Source organism: Astatotilapia calliptera, chromosome 20 (assembly GCF_964374335.1).
Source record: "Astatotilapia calliptera chromosome 20, fAstCal68.1, whole genome shotgun sequence".
NCBI classification, from domain to species: domain Eukaryota; kingdom Metazoa; phylum Chordata; class Actinopteri; order Cichliformes; family Cichlidae; genus Astatotilapia; species Astatotilapia calliptera.
Genome location: NC_137441.1, coordinates 3,578,021 through 3,601,876, shown reverse-complemented (window position 1 = coordinate 3,601,876; position 23,856 = coordinate 3,578,021). Strand labels below are relative to the sequence as shown.

General features: G+C 42.4%; 1 protein-coding gene across 1 annotated transcript in view; it reads right to left on the bottom strand.

Moving 5' to 3' along the window:
• plxna3 (plexin A3) overlaps positions 1-23,856 on the bottom strand; it is a 137,153-nt gene that overhangs the window by 98,464 nt on the left and 14,833 nt on the right. The window contains exons 2-5 of the mRNA XM_026154649.2: positions 6,561-6,989; positions 6,267-6,457; positions 3,591-4,135; positions 3,253-3,417 (exon numbers count right to left, since the gene is read on the bottom strand). Of these exons, the coding sequence (XP_026010434.1) occupies positions 3,253-3,417; positions 3,591-4,135; positions 6,267-6,457; positions 6,561-6,877 (1,218 nt within the window). The 5' untranslated portion in view covers positions 6,878-6,989. The remainder of the gene's footprint in view (positions 1-3,252; positions 3,418-3,590; positions 4,136-6,266; positions 6,458-6,560; positions 6,990-23,856) is intronic.

The window sequence follows — 23,856 nt, the reverse complement described above, 5'->3', positions numbered from 1 at the left end:
GAGCAAACATCTCCAAAATGTCAGGAGTAGTTAGTCATTACAAGAAGTGTTTGTGAACTAAAAGTCAAGAATGTGGGATCCTGTTTGTCCGTGATTTGGAGAGCCCAGCGCTGCTCCCGATGAAGGGAAAACCAATTCTGCAGGGAGACCTACCTCGGCACTTGTGCAGGTGAAGCCAAAGGGAAGATGCTTCACCATATTTTCTAGTCTTTGGCTTAGAATGAAGTTTGTTTGGAAACATATTCAGCGATGCTTCATCTCCTGCTTTGCGTTTGTGAGGAGCCCCGTTGCTAGCAGTGTCCAAGCGTTGTTTTTGTTTTTCCCTTTTCATGCCACGCCCCCCCTTGCAATGGCTCTGCGCCCCCCCTAGGGTCGGGCCCCACACTTTGGGAAGGTCTGCCCTAGTGTATGCCTGGTTGCTCACCTTAAAGCCTGCAGGCCTTGAAAGCTGAGCAGTACTACCTCTGAGGTCTCGGGTCTGTTTCCTGCACATTCACTTTGCTTGCGAGGAATGCATAAGCATACTTCAAGATTTATTTACCTTCTAAGATAACAAGTGATCGACTGTAGAGGCAGGGGGGTGGTTCAGCAATTAGCAATGTTGCCTCACAACAACAGAGTCCTGGGTTAAAACCCGGGCATGGCTCTTCTGGCGGGAGTTTGCATGTTTATCTGCCAATGAAACTTTAACTCCACAGTGATCAGCTGCAGCTGGTACCGAACTAACGCTGGCAGCTGCAGACTGAAATAGTGGAACTGGAGTTCATGCACAGGATGAGGAAGTCACGTGAGTCATCAAGTTCACACACTAGTATCTATTCATTTATTCGAAGAGGCGCGCCTGTCCCACTACTGCCACGAGTACTTTAAAATGAACTGAGAGACAACTTAAGTCTTTTAAATTCTTTGTTAGCTCAGGGGTTATCATTTACTCCTCACACTATGAGAGTCCGAGGTTTAAACCCAAACAGCAGGTGATCTGGTGCTTGGATAGTACATTTCCATTCAATCTGAGCACTCAAAGCATTTTTACTACCCATGTACACACATCCATGTGTTCTTTTGTTTTTGTCTTTCTGATGGAAGCATCAGGGCAACTTGGGGTTCAGCATCTTGCCCGAGGTTTCTTCAATATGCAAGCTGAAAGAGCCAGGAATCGAACCACTGATGGTCCAATTAGCAGACGAGCTTCTCCAGCTCCTGAGCCACAGTCGTCCAATTTACCCAATGGCCCCTTATCAAATCTTCTGATCTCTTTGCCATCAGGCATGAGATTTTTTTTTTTTATGTGAAGAGCTTTTAGAGCTCACTGGTTTTGCTTCCTGGGTGCATAAAGCTATGCAACTATAGTGTTTAAACAAAGTTTATGATGCTTTCTGTTTCCTCACCTCTCTGTGAGGGTCCTCAAAAGTTTAAAAGCTCAAATGAGACAGTGTGGGAAGAAAAAGTGCCGATGGTACGACACACACCTTGGTCTGTCTGCATCTGACGCACCCCACATTGTCATTACGCATACTGCCATCAAAGAGTCATTTGGAGCTCTGCATCTGTGTGAGGTCTTGATAAGATTTCCTCAGAATGAGGGCTTCAAACTAAAAACCATAAAAACAAAACAAGACCATCTACTCAAAGCTACAAACACACAGATGCACACACAGAGCAGAGATTGTAACGTGATGTGCAAACAGGAAACCTGCTGCTGACACTTAATGAAGAACGAGATTAAAGCACTCACACAAAAATATAAAAACACACACACACACACACACACACACAAACTGAGACCATCCCAATGTCACATCCCATTGAAACACACACACACACTTCCTGCTGTTTTTGACAAAAGAAGGAGGTCAGAGCAGGGACAAAGGCCCTGCTCTGACCTCCTTCTCCTTTCACTTTACCCTGAAAACACAAACACACACACACACACACACACACACACAGTAGCATGGGTCATTAACTTATATTTCATCACTTTCATCAGCGTGTGGCTGATTGGCTGTGATTGGTTGCTTGGTTGGTTGGTTGGTTGCTGTGGGCAACTCCAACCCCACTCCACCCCTCCTTTTCCAAAACCCAGGCCCGGCTCAGAACTCGTCTCCTGGCGGGTTTCCCTGCCTGGTTGCCATGGTTACCACTGCAGGCCATTACCGCCATGAATAAGAACATCATCTACCCCCGACCTGAAATAACCCCACTGCAGACACTGAGAGGGAGGGAGAGCTCTTCCTTCTGTTCGCTCTGGCTTGTTTTTCCTGTATTTTTTCCAAGTTCACACTATTTCTCATCTTTTATCCATTTGAGCAAATGAAGTATATTCAAACTCATCTTTAGTGTGGGGACGAATCTGTCACAGTTTGTGAACCTTGGTGCCTTGTGGGGACAAAAACATTCAATTTAATAATGAAATGTAAGTGTGAAGACTTAAGGTTGGGGTAAGTCTCCAGGAAACCAGCGTAAGTCAACGTAATGTCCTCTGAAGTGACAGAAACATGACTGCGTGTGTTGCAGCCTCAGGGCAGCCTCTGGCCAGATGATGTAGTTTGCACAAAGAGACCGAAACAAAGGAAGAAGTAAAAGACGGCAAAGAGATTTCTCTCCTTTTCTTTATTTTCCTGCTAAACATGCAGGAGGAAATGGTCAGGACTATCTTTTTTAACAATCTAATTAAAAATGTCAGTCTTTCCTCTTACACTTGGCTTTTTTGGCTTCAACAGAAATTGGGAAAATGTGGCAGGAAAACACCCGATCCTGATATTGGACTAGCCTATACTACAGAGCTGTTTAAGAAGTCCAAGACATGTCTGACCTTTAGCAGCAAAATCAAGGTCATCTCTCAAGCCTGTAGAAAGAAAGTCCAAACCACAACCTTTAGGACTAGTCTCCTGCCTGCAGCGGGTCAATCTGGGGCCCATCAGCTTATGTGTTTACTTAGAGCTTGGATAAGATCGCCAATATTTTACGATGTAGCCAGTGGTGTCATTAATTAATGCAGACATATATTAACTCATTCACTGCCAGCCATTGGCAGTGAATGAGTTAAACCCATTGACTCATTCACTGCAATTGACGGCTATAGACGTCAATGGCAGTGAATGAGTTAAAAGTGTTTTCAAACGCTAACCCGAAAGCATCTGTTCCTGACATTTCTTTTCTCCTTTCAACAGGTAGCACATGTTCTTATCCAAATATCGTCAGACCTTAGAGGCCCAGTCCAAGTCAAGTTTCAGGGCTGAAGGTGCAACTTACAGTGTGGATGCAGGGCAGCTCTTTGTTCAGTAACCACGGTAACGAGAGCCGTCCCTCTCCACGGTAACAGGAGCGGATCCTTTCTCTCATGGCCAGGTTGATGTCATGGAGGGTGAACAGACAGAGGACCGTCTCTCTTGGTGGGTTGGAGCGGTTCTTCTGACCCTGAAAATCCACAAAAGAAATTAATTCATTTAGAAATAAATTAGATATTTGCAGGTTTAAGTCCTGGACTGGCCTCTGAGCAAGGCACCCTTCAACAAAAAAAAAAAACTCAGAAAGTTCAAGCTCAGATCGAAAACATCCAGTCAGAAGAGAGGGCATCAACAGTTACCTACCTGTGAGAAGACGACAAACAGGATGTCGTCGTTTTCAGAAAGGCCGAGCGCTTGTGCCAGCCGCCGCCCTGGTTTTTGCTTGTAGGCGGCCTGGACCAATCGGTACTCTATGCCATCTTTTGTGCAGCCCAGAGGAAACTCTACATATGAGTAGAACTCGGTGTCATCAGAGCACATCCTCACAATCTTAGATGTGAAGAAGTTCTCTCCTCCGGCATCCATCTGAGTCAGCTGTGTGTCCAGCTGCAGCGTCAGGAAGTACACGTACGTGCGACTGGAGAAGCCGTAGACGTAGTAGATGTCGAAGGCAGGGTAGAGTGACAGGGTGTCGGATGGGATCTTGATCTGCGAGGAGACGAACTCATCCTGGTAAACCAGAGAGAACATATCGACGCTCTCCTCATCAACCACCAGCTTCCTGCTGGACAGCGTGGGGAAATATTCCGACTTTCCATCGATGGCGGCTCCGATGAACAAGTGGCTCTTGGTCTTCTCCAGCATCTTTCTCTTTGGGTCATCCAACCAGTGGTCTTCAACAATCACACCTGCAGAAGAAGGACAAATAGGCAGGATGCGATTAACACTGTGCCTTCCAGAATGTTCAGGACAAAGTCCTAAATTTTGTAGTTTTACAAACACTTTGCATGAACTGTTTGCAGATATTTTTTTTTTACATAGGCCTCATTTTCACAGCTTTACAATCTACTGTGATGCTGTACAGAGGTCAGTTCTATCAGCGGATAGCCAAAATAAACACATCTTCCTTTAAAACTAATCAGATACTTTTAGCTTTTTCATAATAGTAATGTAACAGAAAAATATATTGACTTTTATTCTGAAGAACATTTACTGGAACTCCTTCGTTCTCCGGCAACAAAGCTATCAACAATGCAACGCACAAACAACCTCTGGATCAGATGCTAAAGAAAGGACAAGTGTTAGCAGGCAGTGTGAGACCCATTTCCACCAGAAAAGCTCCGGCGGGTCCGATTAGCTCTTTCTTTTCAAGCAATGTCCCACAGTGGCTGTTCCAGTACTTTAATCAAAGGTCTAACTAATTTCACTCACACCTTTTTTCCCCACTGATACCCGAGCAGAGAAAATATTCCAGCATTTGTGAATGAACCAAAAATCTGCTTTACAAAGAAATATGTGGGCAAAGTCTAGCTGTCAGTCATCTGTTGTTATGTCCTGACAGTCTTCATTCAGGTTTTTGTTCATGCCAAAAACTGCACATTATAAAAACCTGCAAAATATTTTGACACTTGATTGACGTCTGCAAGTCGAAATGCTTCTCCAGCCTGCACAGAAGTCCAGAGGGAACATTGGAGCGTATTGTTTTTATTTTAGGCATTAAAATGATTACATTGGGACAATGCATCAGTACAAAATCTGCCGAATGTTTATAATTGAGTATTTACAACAAGACAACATGAAAATAAAACTGCTATTCTATAAAATATTGTTTACAAAGAGCATGCATTAGATTCCCTCTGTTGCATTAGCTGCTGATATCACTGTAATCCAATAAAACAAACCTTCAGGGAAAAAGCAGAGACACAGTTTCACAGTGAGAGTAACTGCTGTCAAAGCCATCAGCTACTAGCTAACTTAACTGTAAAAAAACAAAAACGTGATTCCTTGAGAAAACCTTTCGAAACAGCAATTAGTTGCTCTAACCACTAGTGGAGAAATATTGTTAACGTGAAGCTAAATGTTGACCAGATCAGCTAGTAGTATTAAATGTAGGACCAAATTAGAAACGATTCTGCAGTTAGCTGAATTCATGCTAGCCTTGGTTAGCGGCTAGCTTTTGTGATTTATCTAAAAACTATTATAAGAGACTTGGGTAGAAGTTTCCATGTTTTTTTTTTTTCTTGTGCAAATTGATGGATCAGTGAAGCATCATTTATGGAGCTGTGAGTGTTAGCTAGTTGTAATCACAGACTGGCTAAAAGACGCAGCTTTAGGGTCTAAAAACTGTTCGATTTCAATTCAATTTTATTTACACAGCGCCAAATCACAACAGTCGCCTCAAGGCGCTTTATATTGTAAGGTAGACCCTACAATAACACATACAGAGAAAAACCCAACAATCATATGAGCCCCTATGAGCAAGCTCTTTGGCGACAGTGGGAAGGAAAAACTCCCTTTTTACAGGAAGAAACCTCGGGTAGAACCAGGCTCATGGAGGGGCGGGGCCATGTCGCAACAAGTTGGGGTGAGAGAAAACTGAAGAAAAAGCAGACCTGCCTTAAACCTGTGTTATTTGTAGTGGGAGTCTGTGGCCATCTGTAACCCTAGTGAACCCTTTCCAGATGACCTTATTGAACCAATCACTAGATTAGGTTGCATCAATTAAAACGTGGACTTCTATTTATAAATTACAGGCTAATTCAGAAAAGATTATCATCCAAGGTTTGCTCACTAGACAACAGCTGATTAACCAGAAGTGGTTATCAAATGAGCAAATGGAGTTTTAAAGTCAGCTTCACCCCTCGGTGACAAAAACGCTCAGCTTACGTCTTCATAGCATGACTTCACTAATCAATGGGTGACATCATGGTGGCTACATCCTTCTTTTCCACTGTCCAGAAGCTAATTCCTTCCAAATGTCTTAAATTGTATTACCTGTCGAGGACTCTCTAACTCCACCCCCTCTTCAGCCTTGCTTACCTGCCATCCCATCAGCCTCTCGGGCTCCAGACAGGTAGTGCTCCTTGCGGTGATGCGGTTCCCCCAGTTTGAAGAGATCCTCCAGCCTGAGGAACTGACAGACGCCCTGCCAGATGGAGCCGCATGCCACCAGTCTGTTTCCAATATAATCCACTAGTAAGAGCTTATTCACGTTATCTGACATCTCCAGTCTGAGGACAGAGGCAGACAGGTAACGCAGACAGGTGAGACAGGTGTAGACATACAGATGTAATGATATATAGAAATAAATAAGTGAGACAAGAGGGGACAAACCGATGAGCGCAGGACCTGACGCTGGGTGGAGGGTAACAGCTAGCATTGTCCTCCACAGGTCCGGTCATGTGACTCCGCAGCTCCGTCAGATTAGCTGACAGCTTCAGCACTCGGTTCACTGCTCCGACATACACCTCACCTGTACTCTGGTGGACGGTCAGGTGGGTGAGGGAGGTGTCAAAGGCCCGGTACACCACTCTGCCCGATGGCACGGAGGGAGGCGGAGGAGCAGCAGGGGCTGAGAGGATAGGGGAGGAAAAGAGGACAAGGGAGAGGAGAGGGAGGAGGAGCAGAGGAGAGGAACAGGAGAAGACCATGGTGGACACGAAGAGGAAAGGATGAAGGGGCAGAGGAGGAGAGGGGGGAGGAGGAAAAGGAGAGAAGAGCTGGCGGCAGGTCTGGTGAAGAGTCGGCTTCAGTGGGGCATGGCTGCAGGGAGAGAAAGAGGAAAACGCATTCAGAACCAGCTTCAGAATATTCATGTTTTTAAACTTTCTTTAACGTTGTAGCAATTCACTGATGGACCTCTGAGCATTAATGGCTCCATTACAAACAGGTCCTCCTCACAGACAATTCAGCTGCTTTTAAAGGCACCAATGTGACTGAATGCATGAAAAACAATGTGTATATGGTCTGTGTAAAAGATAGATAGCAGGAACTTGGATACATGGCAGAGACGAGCACTCAGCATAATGAAACTAACGCAGAAGCGACTCAATCCTTTGAGGTAAACATGCAGGAGGTCCTTTTTCTCTTCCCCCTCAGCTGGGTACATGTTTCTTTCCCACTGTCACAAAGTGATAGTTTATAGACCTCATATGATTTTGGGGGCTTTCTCTCCAATATTGGAGAGTCTTTAAATTAAATATAAAGTACTTTGAGGCGACTGATTTGCCACTGAATTGAACGGCTGCAGTTCCTGTGGTGATCACTTAAGGCTGGCTCAAAAACGTAGAGTCCCATATCAAAAAAAGCCAACTCTGCAGCAGAAATAAACACGTTTGTAAGGTCATTTTAATTTTTATTAACTTAACCATCTGGGCAATGGAGTTAGCTGAGCAGTGTCTTGATTAAAATAAAAGTTTATATAGTATTTAATTTTTTAATTTTGACCATGTAATCTTCTAAATTCCTTGAAAGGACGTCACATCCCTGATCTGCATCTCATCCCTGGTCTGATCAGCCTCAGGTGGATCACCTGCAGGAGGATAAATGCTAAAATATGAGAGTCACGCAATGACCGCAGGAACATCTATTCTTCACAAGGCCACCTCAAACGCCAAGCAAGGTGTTTCACCAACAATAAACAGAATTATCTTCAAAATTATCCCGGCCTTAGCCTGACAGGGAGCTTTAGAAACCAACAGGCAGTATTATTTACCAGAAACACACACACAGATAGCGAGTGCAGAGATTAGCAGAGTGTGGGAGTGTAATCGAAGCAGATAGAATTATTGATCTGTTTCTGTCTGTCTTCTCACTGAATCTCTCTCATAAGCCTCAGCAGCTCCAGTAACACTAAGCTGGATGGAAACTTCACTCTTATCCTTGCAGCCAGTTCAACTCCGACTGACTGACAGTTCTAATCAACACACACACACACACACACACACACACACACACACACACACGCGTAAATGCCTCGACAGTTTAATCCTAATCTACAGCGATATTAACACCAAACGCAGGACAAGTTTGGGCTGCAAGTATTGTGTTGAAAAGCCTGCAGCATTTGCGCTCAGCGTGGGTGTCCCAGTGGGAATTGAACCCTCAACTGCAGCACTGCTTTATATCAGCCTCCTGGTTTTCAGCTCAGACGCATTAATCAATACGAGAATACGAGAAACGGCGTGTGGAAACAAAGAGCTGGATTTATTTTATCTGGCTTTCAGGGGTTTCTTCTTCTGCTTTCTCAGTTACATCTGGAGTGTCTTTTTATTCATCTGAATAAGGTTTAACAGTGGAAACGCTCACTGCAGTCTCAACGGGTCAGATTTGGTAATATCTCTTTTTTAAAAGTCGCTTTTAACTCGAGTCAGGATTAGTGAGCAGGCCTACAGAGAACACATCTGTTCTGTTCAAAAATGTCTTTGAAGTGATTTAAATAGGAGCTCTTCGGCTCATTTTCAGCTCTGTACTTTCACTCCGGTGACTGCAGCGGAGCAGCTTTGCATGACTCACAGTTCAAAGAAAAAAAACAACTGTATTTATCTTATTCTGGGCTTTTATGCAACACTCTTTTCCATCCTTTGTCTAAAGAAATCCATTTAACTATACAGGGTGGGCCATTTATATGGATACACCGTAACAAAATGGGAATGTTTGGTGATATTAAAGTCCGAAGACAATTGAAAGTCTGAAGGCAATTGTCTATGGTGTGAAGATACGAGATGTGCAGCACCTGAAACTACGGATACTGGACGCCTGTGCTGGCATTTTTCCTGCGGTGTTGCTATCAGTGTGTGAAGAGTGGGAGAAGAGGGTTGCATTGACAATCCAACACAATGGGCAGCACATTGAACACATTTTATAAGTGGTCAGAAACTTGTAAATAACTCATGAAAGAATAAAGTTACGTTGAAACCAAGCACACCATTGTTTTTCTTGTGACATTATCAATACGTTTGATGTGTCACATGGCCCTCTTCCTATTGAAAAAACAAAAGTTGTATCCAAGATGGCCGACTTCTAAATGGCCACCATGGTCACCACCCATCTTGAGGAGTTTGCCCCCTCACATATACTAATGTGCCACAAACAGGACTTTAATATCACCAACCATTCCCATGTTATTACGGTGTATCCATATAAATGGCCCACCGTGTACATTAAAACATTAGCTGTTGTGGAAGAGCGTTAAAGCTGCATTCTTCCTAATAGCCAGCAGGGGGCGCGCCTCTGGTTGCAGAAAGACTTGAGGTTCTATAGACGTTTACAGGGACGCAGCGTTGCTCTGCAACCTCAGTAAACATATTCTTGATATGTCACGGATTCAGTCACTAGTTTGAAATCTGAATATGCAATATTTTCAATTGTTGACATTATCAGGGTCAGAAAGAAGAACAGAGCAGGATATGCTTATTGGTCAAAACCTGACACGTCATTAGCCAATAAACAGACAGCTTCAAAATGTCACAACAGAACTTCTTGAACCAGGCAGTGACATCAGATGGCTACAGTCATTCTTTAAATACAGTCTATGATTTTTTTCTCTGAAGGCCTGCCTCTCTGAACGCTCTCTTTCTTCTGATTGGCCGAGTGCAGGAAGTCCCCAGTAGTGAGAAAACAGTTCAAATCGAGCACAGATTAATAAATATGGTTAAACAGTCTGTGTGTGTATTTAAACCATTTGACTCTTTCATTGTATTTTAAAAGTGACTAATGTGTGCTGCACTTTGCCCAATTTTGTACATCAATAAAATATGAACTAGTTTAACCAACTAATATTTCTGGTGCTGACAATGTTTACTCATCGTGGTCAACTGATCACACGCGTCTTCACTAATAATACATATTCTAATCCCAGAAATCCCACAGAAGAAGCGGAAACGAATTATTTTACAACTGGGTGGAAATCTGTCTTATTTCAGGTCAGAGAGGTGCTCTGCCTTCACATGAGTGAAATTTTGAAAAACACAGAAACAAAAACGAATTAAAAAACAAACAAACACACTATATACACTGTACAATGGAATATTTAAATAAAAAAACGTGTGAAATAAGACTGCCCTGTGGGACCAAATCTCTACAAAACAAATATTTTACACAGTGCGTCCTCGCTGTAATTAACGTATTTCAAATAAATAATAAATCGCTGTTTTCAGACAAAAATGGGGAAAATGTAGCTTTGAGCCTCTCAGGTGTAAAGAGCTTCTCGTTGTCATCCCTGCTAACGATGTGAGTATTTGTGACTAATTGTCGATTCGAGGAGTTTACAAGACTCCAGGATATGCATGAGGGCTCAACGGTCAATTGAGAGCGTAATGATCAGATTAACAGCAGGTGGTAAATGTAGATTTCTGACATGCAGCATGATGGTGGATCCACTGAGGCTTAAATTTCACTGCAAAATTTGGGAGAAATGAAACGAGTCCCATGAACAGAAACAATGTGAAGTAAACCTGGAGCTCTTTCTGAGCAGCAAACAAATCACGAGCCACCCTGTCCTGTTAATTTTACTGTCAACGTGTGAATTAGTTTCAGCAAACGGGGGAGACATGTTGGACTGAGGAGGTCCAGGTGTCTCTCTGCAGCTTCATTAATAAATGAGAAGAAGAAGAAAGAGTCTTTTTTTTTAGTGTCATTTAAGAGAGGTCCTCCTGACTGAGCTAAAACAGATCCTCCACACAGCGACTGCACAGCGCCGTGAACGACGGCTTCTAATGAGACAGAAACTGAAGGGAGGGATAATAAAGTTTTCAGCCGGGCAGCGGAGACGTACAGGAAGCCGAGTCCAACAATTAACCCCGTGACACACACACAGAAACACAAAGAGGCAGTGAAAGATCAGCACATTAGTTAATTAGCCCGCTGAGCTGAGGGGGAGACCAGAGAGAGGAGAGGTCGACAGATGGACCAGTGTGTGTGTGCGCGTGTGTGTGTGCGCGTGTGTCTCAGAGTGTGTGACGGACAGCTGGGCAGACAGAGGACACAGATAGAGTTTCTCTAACTGGACTACGATTTCACTGGATCATCCATCACCCTGGAGAACCGGAGGCTGTGACTGAGGACGAGTGATGGGACGACCCCATCAGAGCGAGGACATTTCTGCACCTTAATGGCTTGTTTGACATTTTAGACTTGGGTTTTAAAATCACATTCAGGGTAGAGCTGGCTAAATATGAAGTCCTTTTATCTGGTTGGCCTGAAATCTCACAGAAAAGCCTTCAGCTGATCCAAAACACCACCGTGACAACAGTAACAGGCACATAGGAGATTATATATTTCCCATATTAGCCAGGCAAGAGTTCAGAATTCATCTAAATACATACAAAGTCTTAATGATCAGGACCGGTCACATGTTAAAGATCTCATAGTGCCATGTGATGCTGACAAAGCTCTCAGGATGCTGAGCTGTGATTTCTACAGTTTCTAAAAGTAGAACAGGAGGCAGAACCTTCAGCCTGAAATGATGCTATAAAAATAAAATGGAACTGAACACAAACGAATATGTCACGTTATCAGTCAAGCTGAGAATAAAGTTATAGGTCTTTTAATAACAAAAGGGAAGTGGTGTGAACAAACTTGTTCCCCTTCAGCTGTGGTTGGCCTGTAAAAAAGAGCTGCATTCACTGCTTTTTGTGTTTCTTCTTTAAAAATGCCAAACAAATTTAACTTTGCTTCACAACCAAAAAGCATTTCTGGGTGGCGTCCAACCTGAAACCGGAGAGGTGAACGAACTTTCCGAAGCAAAATGGAGAAGGCGGAGAGTCTGCTGTGCCTTCGCCTGAATTGGCTCAACATAAATAAAACTGAATAAAATGGAATAAATCGATGCGTTTCTTTTCCTTTACGGTGATGCACTTTCACCCTCCCTAAAAGCACAAATACACTCACTGTTTGGCTTAGCTTGAGATAAGATCACAGAAAGAGCGCCTTAGGCCAGCGGGGTCCAGGAGACGTAAAACTGGCCCATGGTGTCACAAAACCCAGGTGTTGGTTGTTTGTTGGCTAAGGCGTCGGTTGCTCTCCCTGCAGCTTCCCTGCAGGTCTCCCTAAATGCAGGAGTCTTAAATAAAGTTAAATTATTCTTCAATAAATCAATGAATATTTGTGTCGAATCGCTGAGATTTTAGCATTTACCAAATTTCTGATGACGATTTCTGCGATCGAGCGGCCTGGTTTAGGTCCGGTGCGTTGGCGGCGAAACACCAGCTGTAACAGTCAGTTTGTTTCAGCAACGATCAATATCAAACGTTTCAGATGTTCTGCTGCCGCTCGGCTCGTCGTCAGGTTGGAGCTGCAGGTCGTCAACATTCATCAGGCTTCATTAATGTTCTGTTGTCAGATCTGAACCGACTACGTGACCTTTGGTTACTCGCAAATTATGAAAGCTAAACTTAATTATCAAAGGGGGGGGGGCTTCAGAGGATTCATATTTGATAAGTGGATTTGATATTCAGAAGCAGCTCCATTAGGAAACATTTGTATGCAATTACCCACAAAAGGTTAGATTGCTGAGAGAGCAGGAAAGAGACAGAAACCACGAGTTATTGATGATCAAATAAAGTAATCAATCCAAAGCACTATGCTTCAGACAGATCTAGCACAGTCTCCTGAAATTGCCTTTGCGTAGTTTTGCAACACTGTGGCACAGAGAAGTAAGAAACCCCAAACACCACCACACACATCAGAGCGTAACAGCTGTGTATTTTGCCACATTAACACTCATGCTTCATGGATGGATTTCAATACAGATGCTGCAACTACTTCAGTGTCTCTCTACTCAGTTAATGACTTTAAATGGCCGCTAAAACAGCTTTTAATGTGGTTAAAGCACAAATGTAAATCAATTAGTTTAAATTCATCAAACAGCAAATATCTTATTCGCCAAGTGACTAATGACATGTAGCCAATGAGCATGCAGCATCTCTGAGCTCTGCCCCAAGGCAATGACCCGAGTTTTCAAAACAAAAGATGGCAAATGGATGATCAAATTATTTTTCCATTTTATGAACTTAATGTTAGGTTAGCAGCAAGTAACCTTTCAAAATAAAAGCACAGGGACTATCTAGTCCTTGTGGAGGCGAGTCTTGCCACTTGGCGACCCTCTTAGAGCATTACTGGGGAAATCATACAAGGAGAAGATGTGGCACTCAAAAATCCTGAATCTATGGGAGAATTCTCACATGTTAAATATGGATAAAGACTCAACAAGACAGCAAAGCAAGGGGAACATTTTAGCCTGTCGTGCACATGCACGGTAGAGGTTCACAACCTTTCAGGCCCTCTCTGAAAATCATTTAGACTTCAGGGTGAGCTTCTTCTGAATTCTTTTTTTGACTTTGCCCCAAAATAAGATTTTAAAAAGTCCCCCCCCCCCCCCCGGACGTTGTGTTTCTACATCTCTCAATCTGGTTCACCGATACCGCGCATTGATCTCAGCCTTTCAGGCATCATTCCTGAAATGCATTTCCATACTCCTATTATGAAATTATGCGACCATCTACAGCATCCAAACTGCCGTGTTCGAGTGCTGAATTTAAACGTGTAAACATTGCACTCGGCCCCGCCTCCACCGAACGGGGATAAAACGCTGCCGAGTGCCAGTGCCAGCTGTATCTCAGCGCAGTCGCCCTATCAGGCCTGAAAGTGTCTCAATCTCCCATCTGTTGGCCCGAGTCGCCTCTAAACCATCCAGCTCTCAGCTCTTATCTCTGACCATCTCTGACCACCCTGCATCTCTTGCCACCCAAACGGCCCCTGAAGCCTTTCACACCAGGAAACTGCAGCACAATGCTGCTTTGTTGTGTGTTTATCGGAGCCCACAATTCACACACAGAGCCTCAGTCACAGAGATGAGGGGGTCACACAGGGGGGACGCAGATGGAGGTGATGGATGTGGGCGACAGAAGGGGTGTGTTGGTTTTATAGCTTCTGGTTGGGCCGTGATGAAGCATTTGGGTGGAGTTTGCACTGGATGTCATATAAACTATAAAGATGTCGTTTCAAACTATTAAGTGTTGGTGCGGATAAAGATCACCGGGCTGATTGGGCCTGAGGTTTCACATCCGGGCCGGTTTCTAAGAAGATAAAATCATGCGAGAAGTTTGTGTTCATTAAATCTGTTGGATTTAAATATAGAACAAACGGAGCTACAGTAAAGAAATTAAATAAAAAGACATATTTGGAATAAAAAATGGACGAGATATTTATTGATTTGATTATTTACATGACAAATAAATAACAGAAGCATCCAGTGGATGGATGAAGTCCTTATCATGTTGCCCTAACATTTACATTTTATGGTAACATCTTTTAACCTCATTGATTTTATTTTAGACCTTCCCATATAAATCATTTTGCACCTTTAATTTTAAAAGATCCCAGATACATGCTATTGATTATTTAGTATTTCTATCATATTTTTATTGCACATTTTCACAATTTGAAAAAATATGATTTTTAAATTTTCTGATATTTTAATATTGTTACAGATTATCAGTTTTTTTTTTATCCTTTTTTAAATAAAACACAAGTTAAACATTACAATAATTATTCCTTGTGATGCTTTCGTGTAGTTTAGGGTTTTTCCCTGTCTCTTTGGGAATTAATGGGCATAATAAAATATTTATAAATGTATCCTAATATAATGACAAACTTATGATAACAGTAGAATAAACTGGTGTCCAGAAGAACAATGTCATGGTGGGACCCCACATGCTGCTTAATCTAGTTTACACAGGAGTCGGCGGCAGAGATCATCGCATCCATTTTCTCTTTTTCCCCCCCGTTATCCGATTAGGGTAGCATGGGCTTTGGAGCCAATCCCATCTAACATTAGGCCAGAGTCAGGGCGCACCCTGGACTCGGCCCATCACAGAGTAACACAGCCAGCCTTTCACACTTACATCCACACCTCCAGCCAGTTTTACAATAACTAATTAACCAAAACATTCACATGTTTGGACTGTTGGAAACCCGACATGCAGAGAAGCAGAAGTCAGAGATCCAGACAGAGCGGGTGAAATGTTCCTAAACAGATAACATATTGGACTTGTTGTTTTAATATCTATCATGTAAAGAAATAAAGTGGGAGATGAAATCTGTTGATAAGTGCGAGTTAAAATAAATCTCCAGTTAAACAGACGGGAAAGTGAATGGGAGGTCACGTGAAAGTCTGTGTCGTGCTGATGGCTGCTTGTGTGAAGGTCACATCTGTCTAACAGGGAGCCCAATGTTTCTGAATCAGCGAATTCAACTCGACTGAAGCTGTCAGATATGGAGCTGCTATATTAATAACAAGAAGACAAAAACAGATCATATCACACAACTTATTGAGATTAAGCTGAACGTCGGCGTCTATTGTCTAATGAGGACTAAAACTTTCCTAAACACAGGCTGTGAGAAAACATTGAAAACTCTAAAAATCTAAACGGGGTGTTACATAAGAGCTGACTATGAAAAAGGCTTTTACTCCAGTCTGCCCTACTTTCTTACCTGTCTGGACCCTAATAAGAACCAAAATCTCCAAAACTTTTTTCATACTGTATTAATTAAGACTTAAAATCAATGACTGAACCCATAAACACATCAGGAGAGCGTTGACTGAGGTCACAGATCAAGTAAACAGCAGGGCCGTTTTCCCATAGACCTCTATACAATCTGACCTTATTGCAGCCAGATGAATCGCCCCCTGCTGGCCGTTAGAAGGAATGCATGCTTAAGGCACTTTTACATTGTCTCCTCTTTTCAGACCTGGAATCTCTTATGTACAGTGTATGGATAAAACTGGTCGGGTCAGAGGATGAACTGAGGGGATGCAGAGAGGGCCACACTAACATAGACAAGCTTTTTATGTTTTTAACACTGAGTCATGCAAAGATGATCCCCGGAGTAATAACAGAGAGCTGAAAATGAGCCCAAGAGGACTCCTGTCCATTTGAGGGTGGTTTACAGTCTAAACATTGCTTCATGAAAACCAAATATTCCTTATAAATCTGCAGGAGATAAACAGAAGCCGCAGTGATGCTGGGAGGATACCGTATCATCGAGGCTGAGATCACAGTAGGCAGGTGGAAGCAACGGCAACATCGGAGACGATTTAAAGGTGATGCCAAAAAATAACTGCACCCCACCCCAACGCACCACGACATTCAACTGTTGAAGCTGGTAAAAGCGGCTGCTTTCAGTTTGCTTCTCGTACACAGATTTATGCAATGAGTGTTTTTATTGAAGTCGATTCAAATGTGTTTTACAACCTATAAGCTGCTGCTAAGTATGATTTTCCCTGTAAACAGACAGTTAATCTTTTATGTTGGTATAACAACAGCTGATCTAATTTAGTCTGATTGTTGTGTCACTTCCTGTAATTACATAAACACAGTGAGCCGCAAACCACCGAGTACGCTAATACGTCCGCTTTAATTTCACTGCATCTTCCTCTCAGCCGGCCCCTATAATTACAAACCACTGTAAACCGTCTGACTGTGCTAATAACAGCTAACACGCTAACACGCCGTCCTGAGAGTCCCACGGCGTGATCGCTTCACTGTCCGTCTGGAAATCAGAGCTTCTTCCTGCTGCTGGCTGGAGGTAAATAAGAAAGAGCCTCTGTGGGGAGGGAGAGGAAGGCTCTGCTTCACCAGACCGAGCTGCTAATTACACACTGGAGCTCCCGCCACAATAGACACTGTTCGTTAAACATACGAGAGAGAAGCGGGGGAATTTACCGGGAAAGAGGAGACGGCAGAAGGGGCTTTTGAATCTCTTTTGTAGCACTAGTTTTGGCTTATTTCTATCTGATCTTATATTTAATGCTAAAGAGTTTCACCTGAAGCATCACAGGTCCATGAATATCTTTGTCTTAAAGTCTAAAATACAACTAATTAACAAATCCATGAATCTCTTAATTTTCTTCAGTTGATATTGTTGGTTTATTTGGGTCTCCTCCTGGCTAGATACCAGCATGTCCAGGGCTCACACAGTGTATGAAAACTTGACTATGAGCAGCAGTAGAGTTTACAATGATAAGGGAAAAAAAACCTACACAGAAAAATCCAAGATTTAAAAGGAAATTAAAAACTAAAAACATAAATCAGTGCACACATCATGCAACGCTCTGCAGCTCTGGGTGCTGAAGCCTGAGGCCTGACCCTCCAGAGGAAGCTCATTCCAGCAGCTCATATCCTCGATCTACTTCGGGTGGTCACTGCGTACAGCTCGTGAGGAACGTCGACCAGTCAGTAAATTAAAACTGTTGTTTATTACCCGTAAACGAGCCTGCTGTAGGTCAGAAGGTCAAACAGGTCATTCGCCAACCTGAATTTTGGTGGTTTGAACTCCAAAGTGTCCTTCACAACGATACTGGATCATAAAATGGTTCCAGTGTATTCTTAACATGACAGTTAAAACTTAAGACTAATAAAACAAAATTAAAATTGTTTAATCAATAATGGTAAATTATGTTGATGTATATCATAATCGTTTGACAGAAGGTAAAATCTCTCTATTCGGTTTACCGCTGCAATCATTTAGCCGGCGTTAGCCAATCAGCTGCCAGCATTTTCATGATAAATGAGTTTTTTTAATAGCAGAAAATACTCAATATCAGAAAATGACACTACAAGGAACGTCTCTGTCTTGAAACAAAACACAGACAGCACAAGGTGTTTTTTTGTTCAATGAGTCCAGGACCTCCCGAAATCATCACTTTTCTGTCATGTAAACAAATAAAAGCCTGAAATGCTGACATTTAAAAGAAAGAAGCAGAATGTTTTGGGCATTTTTGCACATTCTGGGAAACATTTTGTTTATGTAGATGTCCAAAAAGCAAGTTTCCATTATGTGGAGCAAAGAAAAGTAAAAAAAATCCTTTACATTTAAATGTATCTGATCAGTAATTGTTCTCAGCAGTCCTGGGTGCAGCCCCACCAACAGGTCGCTGTAAAATCTCCCAATCAGGACAAGGAGCAATTTTAAGGAGGGACACCTTAAATAGACGGCAGTTAAAACTGCTTGTTCGAGACAGGATGAACTAGAGGTCACAGATACGTGAGGGTTATTTTAATCTGTGAATCATGTAACGCTGCTCTAATGGAATAGAAATATGAAGCAAGAAATGAGAGAAGATCCACTTTAAGCACTGGAAAAATACAAATCAAGGAAAACCTCTTCAGCTGGCATGTGGTTGGTCTGTGGGACCGTTCATTGATGTTTATCTCTGCAGATCAGATCCTTTTAGCCTCTGAGAGATGTTTGTTTAAGTTTGCTGTAACCGCTCAGGGTCAGACGTGTTTAGATGTTCGGCCTCTCTGGTTTCCATCAGCTGATCCATTAAATAAATAACATAAAAAAAGAAACCAACCACCAACATCACACAGCACATGGAACTCTAATGAAATAACAGTGTTAGACACTGATGTGTGTGTGCGGCCTCAGACTTTGTGGTAATGACACTATAGACTATAATACACACACACACACGCACGCACACACAGCTAATGGAGTTGGTGGCTAAAGCAGAGCTACTCCAGATAATTACTCTTCAAAAACATTACTATATCCTCACACACACACACACACACACACACACACACACACACACACACTAATTACATACACACCTGCATTTTGGAATATATTCAATCTTTTGGAATAAAATCAAGATATAACTCAATGTGTGCTGCAGAAAGCACACTGCTATTAAAATTAGCATAGGACGTTTTTGGGACTAATTTAAATGTCAAATAAGCCAGAAAAAAAAACAGGCCAATCAGCTAGCCTTAAACTAATAAAACATACAAAACAGAAAACTGTAATAGAAAAGGTCTAATATTGTCCTGAATAATACAGCATGTGTGTTTAAAAATTCATTCCTCAATACCCAAAACGTATTTTAAAACGTCATCACCATACAGGCACAATAAACACACTGGGTTTGTGGACGGCTCTTATGAGTGCTGCTCTGGCACGGTGGTTATAAGCCAGATTATTCTGGTTCAACCACATGAAGCTGTACTTTTATTTTCTTCCAAACTGCTGTTGGAGGATTACACCTGTGGCACGTTCAAGCTCGGTGGTTTACTGTACCTGTGCAGGTAACATGCAACATTTAACTCTTGCACATAATACTTTATAGAGCCTATATAACTGGTATATTTCCTGCGCTAACTAGCGCTAGTTGGATAATCACACACAGATAAATTATAGAACAAAGCTAACCTATAGATAACTAGGTTAGCTAGTTATCTGTAGGTTAGCTCCAAAGCGCCAGATGCTAACAACACTGGCAAAGACTATAAACTATAAAGCTAAAGTCACCAACCTGTCAAGTGTAAGCTAGCTGCTTAGATACCCATCTCCTAGTCATTGTCTTCAAATGTTACGTTTTTATAACCTGATCTTTACTATGTGTTTAACGTTTGAGGGAGCAGCTAAATCGGTTCGTGATGGAGATTTAAAGAAATAAACTTTGATTAAAGTCGCTAGTTTAGCCTCATGCAGGCTTAGAGATTGATCAGTGACCCTCTAGCAACCACCGGTTGCTAAGGAAAATGTCCATTCCTCAACAAAAGTAAAGTAAGAATGTAAAAGTTTATTTGTGTAGCACATTTCACAGACAGACATCACAAAGTGCTTCACAAGAGAGGTAACAAAAATACAATCCAATCATAAATGCATCATAAAAGCCCTGGGCTTTAAAACGTGCTAGTGTCAGTGGTGAGGCACAACTTTGTAAGTTCTTAGTTTCCAGTTTGTCAGGCATGTTTTTCAAGTGTTTGCAGAGAAGTTTGCATCTCCCTTGCATATTACAGGAGATCATGGCAATCTACAATTCATTTTAGACAGCAAGCTCCAAGCTACAGCGCGCCAACCGCTGGGGGAAAACACATTTTCTCTTGAGTATCTGGCAGTTCAATGTAGTCTCCAGCCGGCCTCTATGCTTGTGCGACTGCAGCCGTAACATTTTTTATTTTTTCCAGAGATTTGATTGTTAAGCTGCCTAAAAATATACAAACTCAGAGCATCAAATTATAATTTAATGTGTTGCTGATTTCAGTGTATTTATTGGTAGCACTTGGCCTGAAGCACTTGAATCCCCAAAGCTATGACTTCAACCTACAACCCTGATAAATGGATCAGAAAATCATCATTTTGTAAGTAATGAACCATAAAAAAAATAGTTTTTCAGTTTGTTTCAGCCTGAAAACATAAAAGGTGTTTTTAATTGAACTTAAGGCTACTGCTTCTTCCTGCCCTCTGCCTTTCTCCCGTTGTCTCTCTCTCCCGTTGTCACCTCTTATTCCTTTTGTTTTATGGGTCTGGCATGAAATCTGTTGTCTAAGCAGAAAATAAGCATCCATTCTTATATAAAAGCCAGTATGCACCATGAAATAACAGCCAGGGGGCAACAAGCAAAGGCTGGCCATTAAAAAAAGACAGGTAGAAAAAAATAGCTCGCAGCAGCTTACACAGTAAATTTATTATAATGTCCCATTTTCCCAGCACTAATCCCATCACAGCTGAGTCCTGAGTAGGAATTCTTACGGATATCGCCTTTAAATGTGCAGTAGCTTCAGTGTAACTTAGATCCCTTCTAAGAAATGATTGCATAGTTTCACATTTTCTTTATCAGTAGCTGCAACACATCGTTAAACTCCCACTGCAGTGTATAGCTTGTTCTACAGTAAATGGTACTCAAACTAATATGTTAAATAATAAAGTCATGATTGGTATTGTTGCACTTTTATGGCTTGCTGTGAGGCTACAATTAATTTATTTTTATAATCGATTAATTTGCAGTGATTATGTTAATAGCTTTCATGCTTGAACAGCAGCGATGCCAAACAAAAGGTGGAAATACTTTATTTTCTATCAGCCTGAAGCAGAAAATCTTTTGCGACTTCTCGCTGCCATTTCAAACAAAACCAGGACTGCGAATGTAAACGGGCCAACGGGGAACTCGTTCATTCATCACACAGTCCTGGTGACCTTTAACCTCGCTATATATTAAGGCCGCACTGACAGAAAATCCAAACAAAGTGTACTCCCATGACTGACAGCCAAGTCACGCTGCATTTAACCGCACTGAAAGCTATATTTATCCTCCACTAAGGTCATAAAGAGCTCACAAACTAAACACTGATTGGATACATTAACTCAGACGGCGCTGGACTTCATCCATTAGAAATAAAGACGAGCTGAGGGAAACGGGAGGGGATGACAGCGGCGTGATGGATGGTAACCAGATTAATTCTGTGGTTTTACACACAGAGTTTAAAGTGGACCAATTACACTCATATTAAAACAGTAACACACGTAAGTCCTCTGTGATATTTAGGGATTATGTCAAGGAGGAAAGGTAAAACCTCACTTACCAGACAAATCCTGAAGATAAAAGTGATGCGGAAGAGCCGGCTTCACTGAATCAACATTAGACAGCACTCAGTCCACGGAAGTAGGAAAAGAACAACTGATCATTTTAAGGTAACTTCAAGCAGACAAAAAGTCAGAGAGGCAGTGGATGGATTCCCCACCGACCCGAGACACGAAACAGATGAAACAGAAAGCAGTGTCACAAAGATGAGAGAAGCGGACGTTGATGCTAGGATCTTCACAGGAGGGGAAAAAAGTCCCCGAAGCCCAGCTACAACGGGAAAAGGCCAAAAGCATCCTGCTCCAGAATCAAACAGACGATCATCCGCAGCCGTGCACCAGAAACGGAGAACGGGGGTTAAACAGAGTAAAAAGCTAAATGTAAATATGTTAAATGCAAAAATAAACAGTATGAAATGTGTCTGTTCAATAGTAATAAAGTTACCATTGCATGAACACACATACCTGCAACTTCACCCAATCTTTTCCTCAACATACTTGAATCTTTAAAACAGTCGTTTTATAAAATGTAACAGTATGAGTCCACTTTATCATTGGGTGACAGGCCACTTCATTAGGCACACTTAACACAAATACCTGATCAGCCATCAAAGTTTTGGAGACAAAAGGCCAGAGGTCATGGGGGAATAGGCAGACCGCTTCGATATGATAGGAACATAACAAGAGCTCAAAGTTACAACCAAAGTGGGCAGAAGATCATCTTTACATGGCAGGTCTGGATTTCTGAATGAGTTTTGTCTTTATTTTTACATATTTGGTGATTTGCCTCCTTGAAAATTCAACTACATGCACTTACTCCCTTTTTGCTGTGCTGAACACTGATATTACGGATGCCGAGGATCCCTGGAAATGTATGGTCGATGTTTAATACTATAGAACAGGGGTAGGCAACTCCACACCTCGAGGGCCGGTGTCCTGGAGGGTTTAGATGTGTCCTTGATCCAACACAGCTGATTCAAATGGCTAAATGACCTCCTCCTGAAGTTCTCCAGAGGCCTGGTAATGAACTAATCATTTGATTCAGGTGTGTTGGCCCAGGGCGAGATCTAAAACCTGCAGGACACCAGCCCTCGAGGCCTGGAGTTGCTTACCCCTGCTATAGAACAAAGAATCAGCTGCGTGTTAAAAGGAGGCTTTAAAAAAAAACCCACAAAGTGAGCCTTTGTGATTTCAGAATATTTCCCCCTGTTAACCACTGCTGTTTACATCACAGCCTCCAAACAAAAGCATATCAGAAATGTGTTAAAGAACCGGCAGTAATTTAAAAAGTTTGAGAAACAGTGTGAACAATCGATAGTGTGAATACTGTGACAATAATGAGCTGCAACATGGGAACAGTGGCATGGTACAGGACACCCCACCCCCCACCCGGCTATAAACAAGGTGACTCCAACACCTGAAGACCTTTTCTGTCCTAAACTCCGGGATCATTAGCATCTGATGAACCCCATTTACCTGATGCTGCGAATGCTAAAGCAGCTACTTTCAAACCTGTGAAGTCTGTCCAGAGCAGGGGGAAACACTGAAGTCTGCTGCTGTTTCAGTCATTAACAGCTCAACGACAACGTCTGACTTGTACTCCAAGGTCAGAACGATGGAAAACAAGAACAGACAAAGATTTACCAACTCTGATGTTGGTTCATTAGAGAAAAACAAGCCTTCCTATATTTAATAATCACAAAGAACCAGAGAGAGTTTATTATTTTTTTAGCACCTTATGTTCCAAAAACCGAAAAATGTGACTGCAGTTAATTATTACTGATTTCACTGTAATAACAGCTAGGATAGGCTCCAGCCTCCCGTGACCCTGAGCTGGATGAGCAGGCGATGGATGGATTCTATCTTTTTAAATCTACGAACCAAAGCTTTCAGATTTCAATAGCAGGACATGTGCAGAGGATGGATAGTTGCTATATTGGGCAAAGGATGAGAAACTTGGAGCTCCGAGGCAGGAGGGAACGAGGAAGACCTCAGAGATGGTTCATGGATGCAGTGAAGATCTCCCTTTTAACAGGAAGAGTCCTCCAGCAGAACCAAGTTCAGGGACGGGCAGCCATGTGCTGCGAACAGCCGAAGGTGGGGTGGGGGTGGGTGGGTGAGTGGAAGGAAGAGGAGAGCACAGAGACACAAGGACAAAACACAAACTACAGACAGAAGTTCATGACATGCAGCAGTGAAAGGAGGGGGGAGAAGTGCTCAGAGGATGATGGGAAATTCCCAGCAGCCTGAACCTATAGCA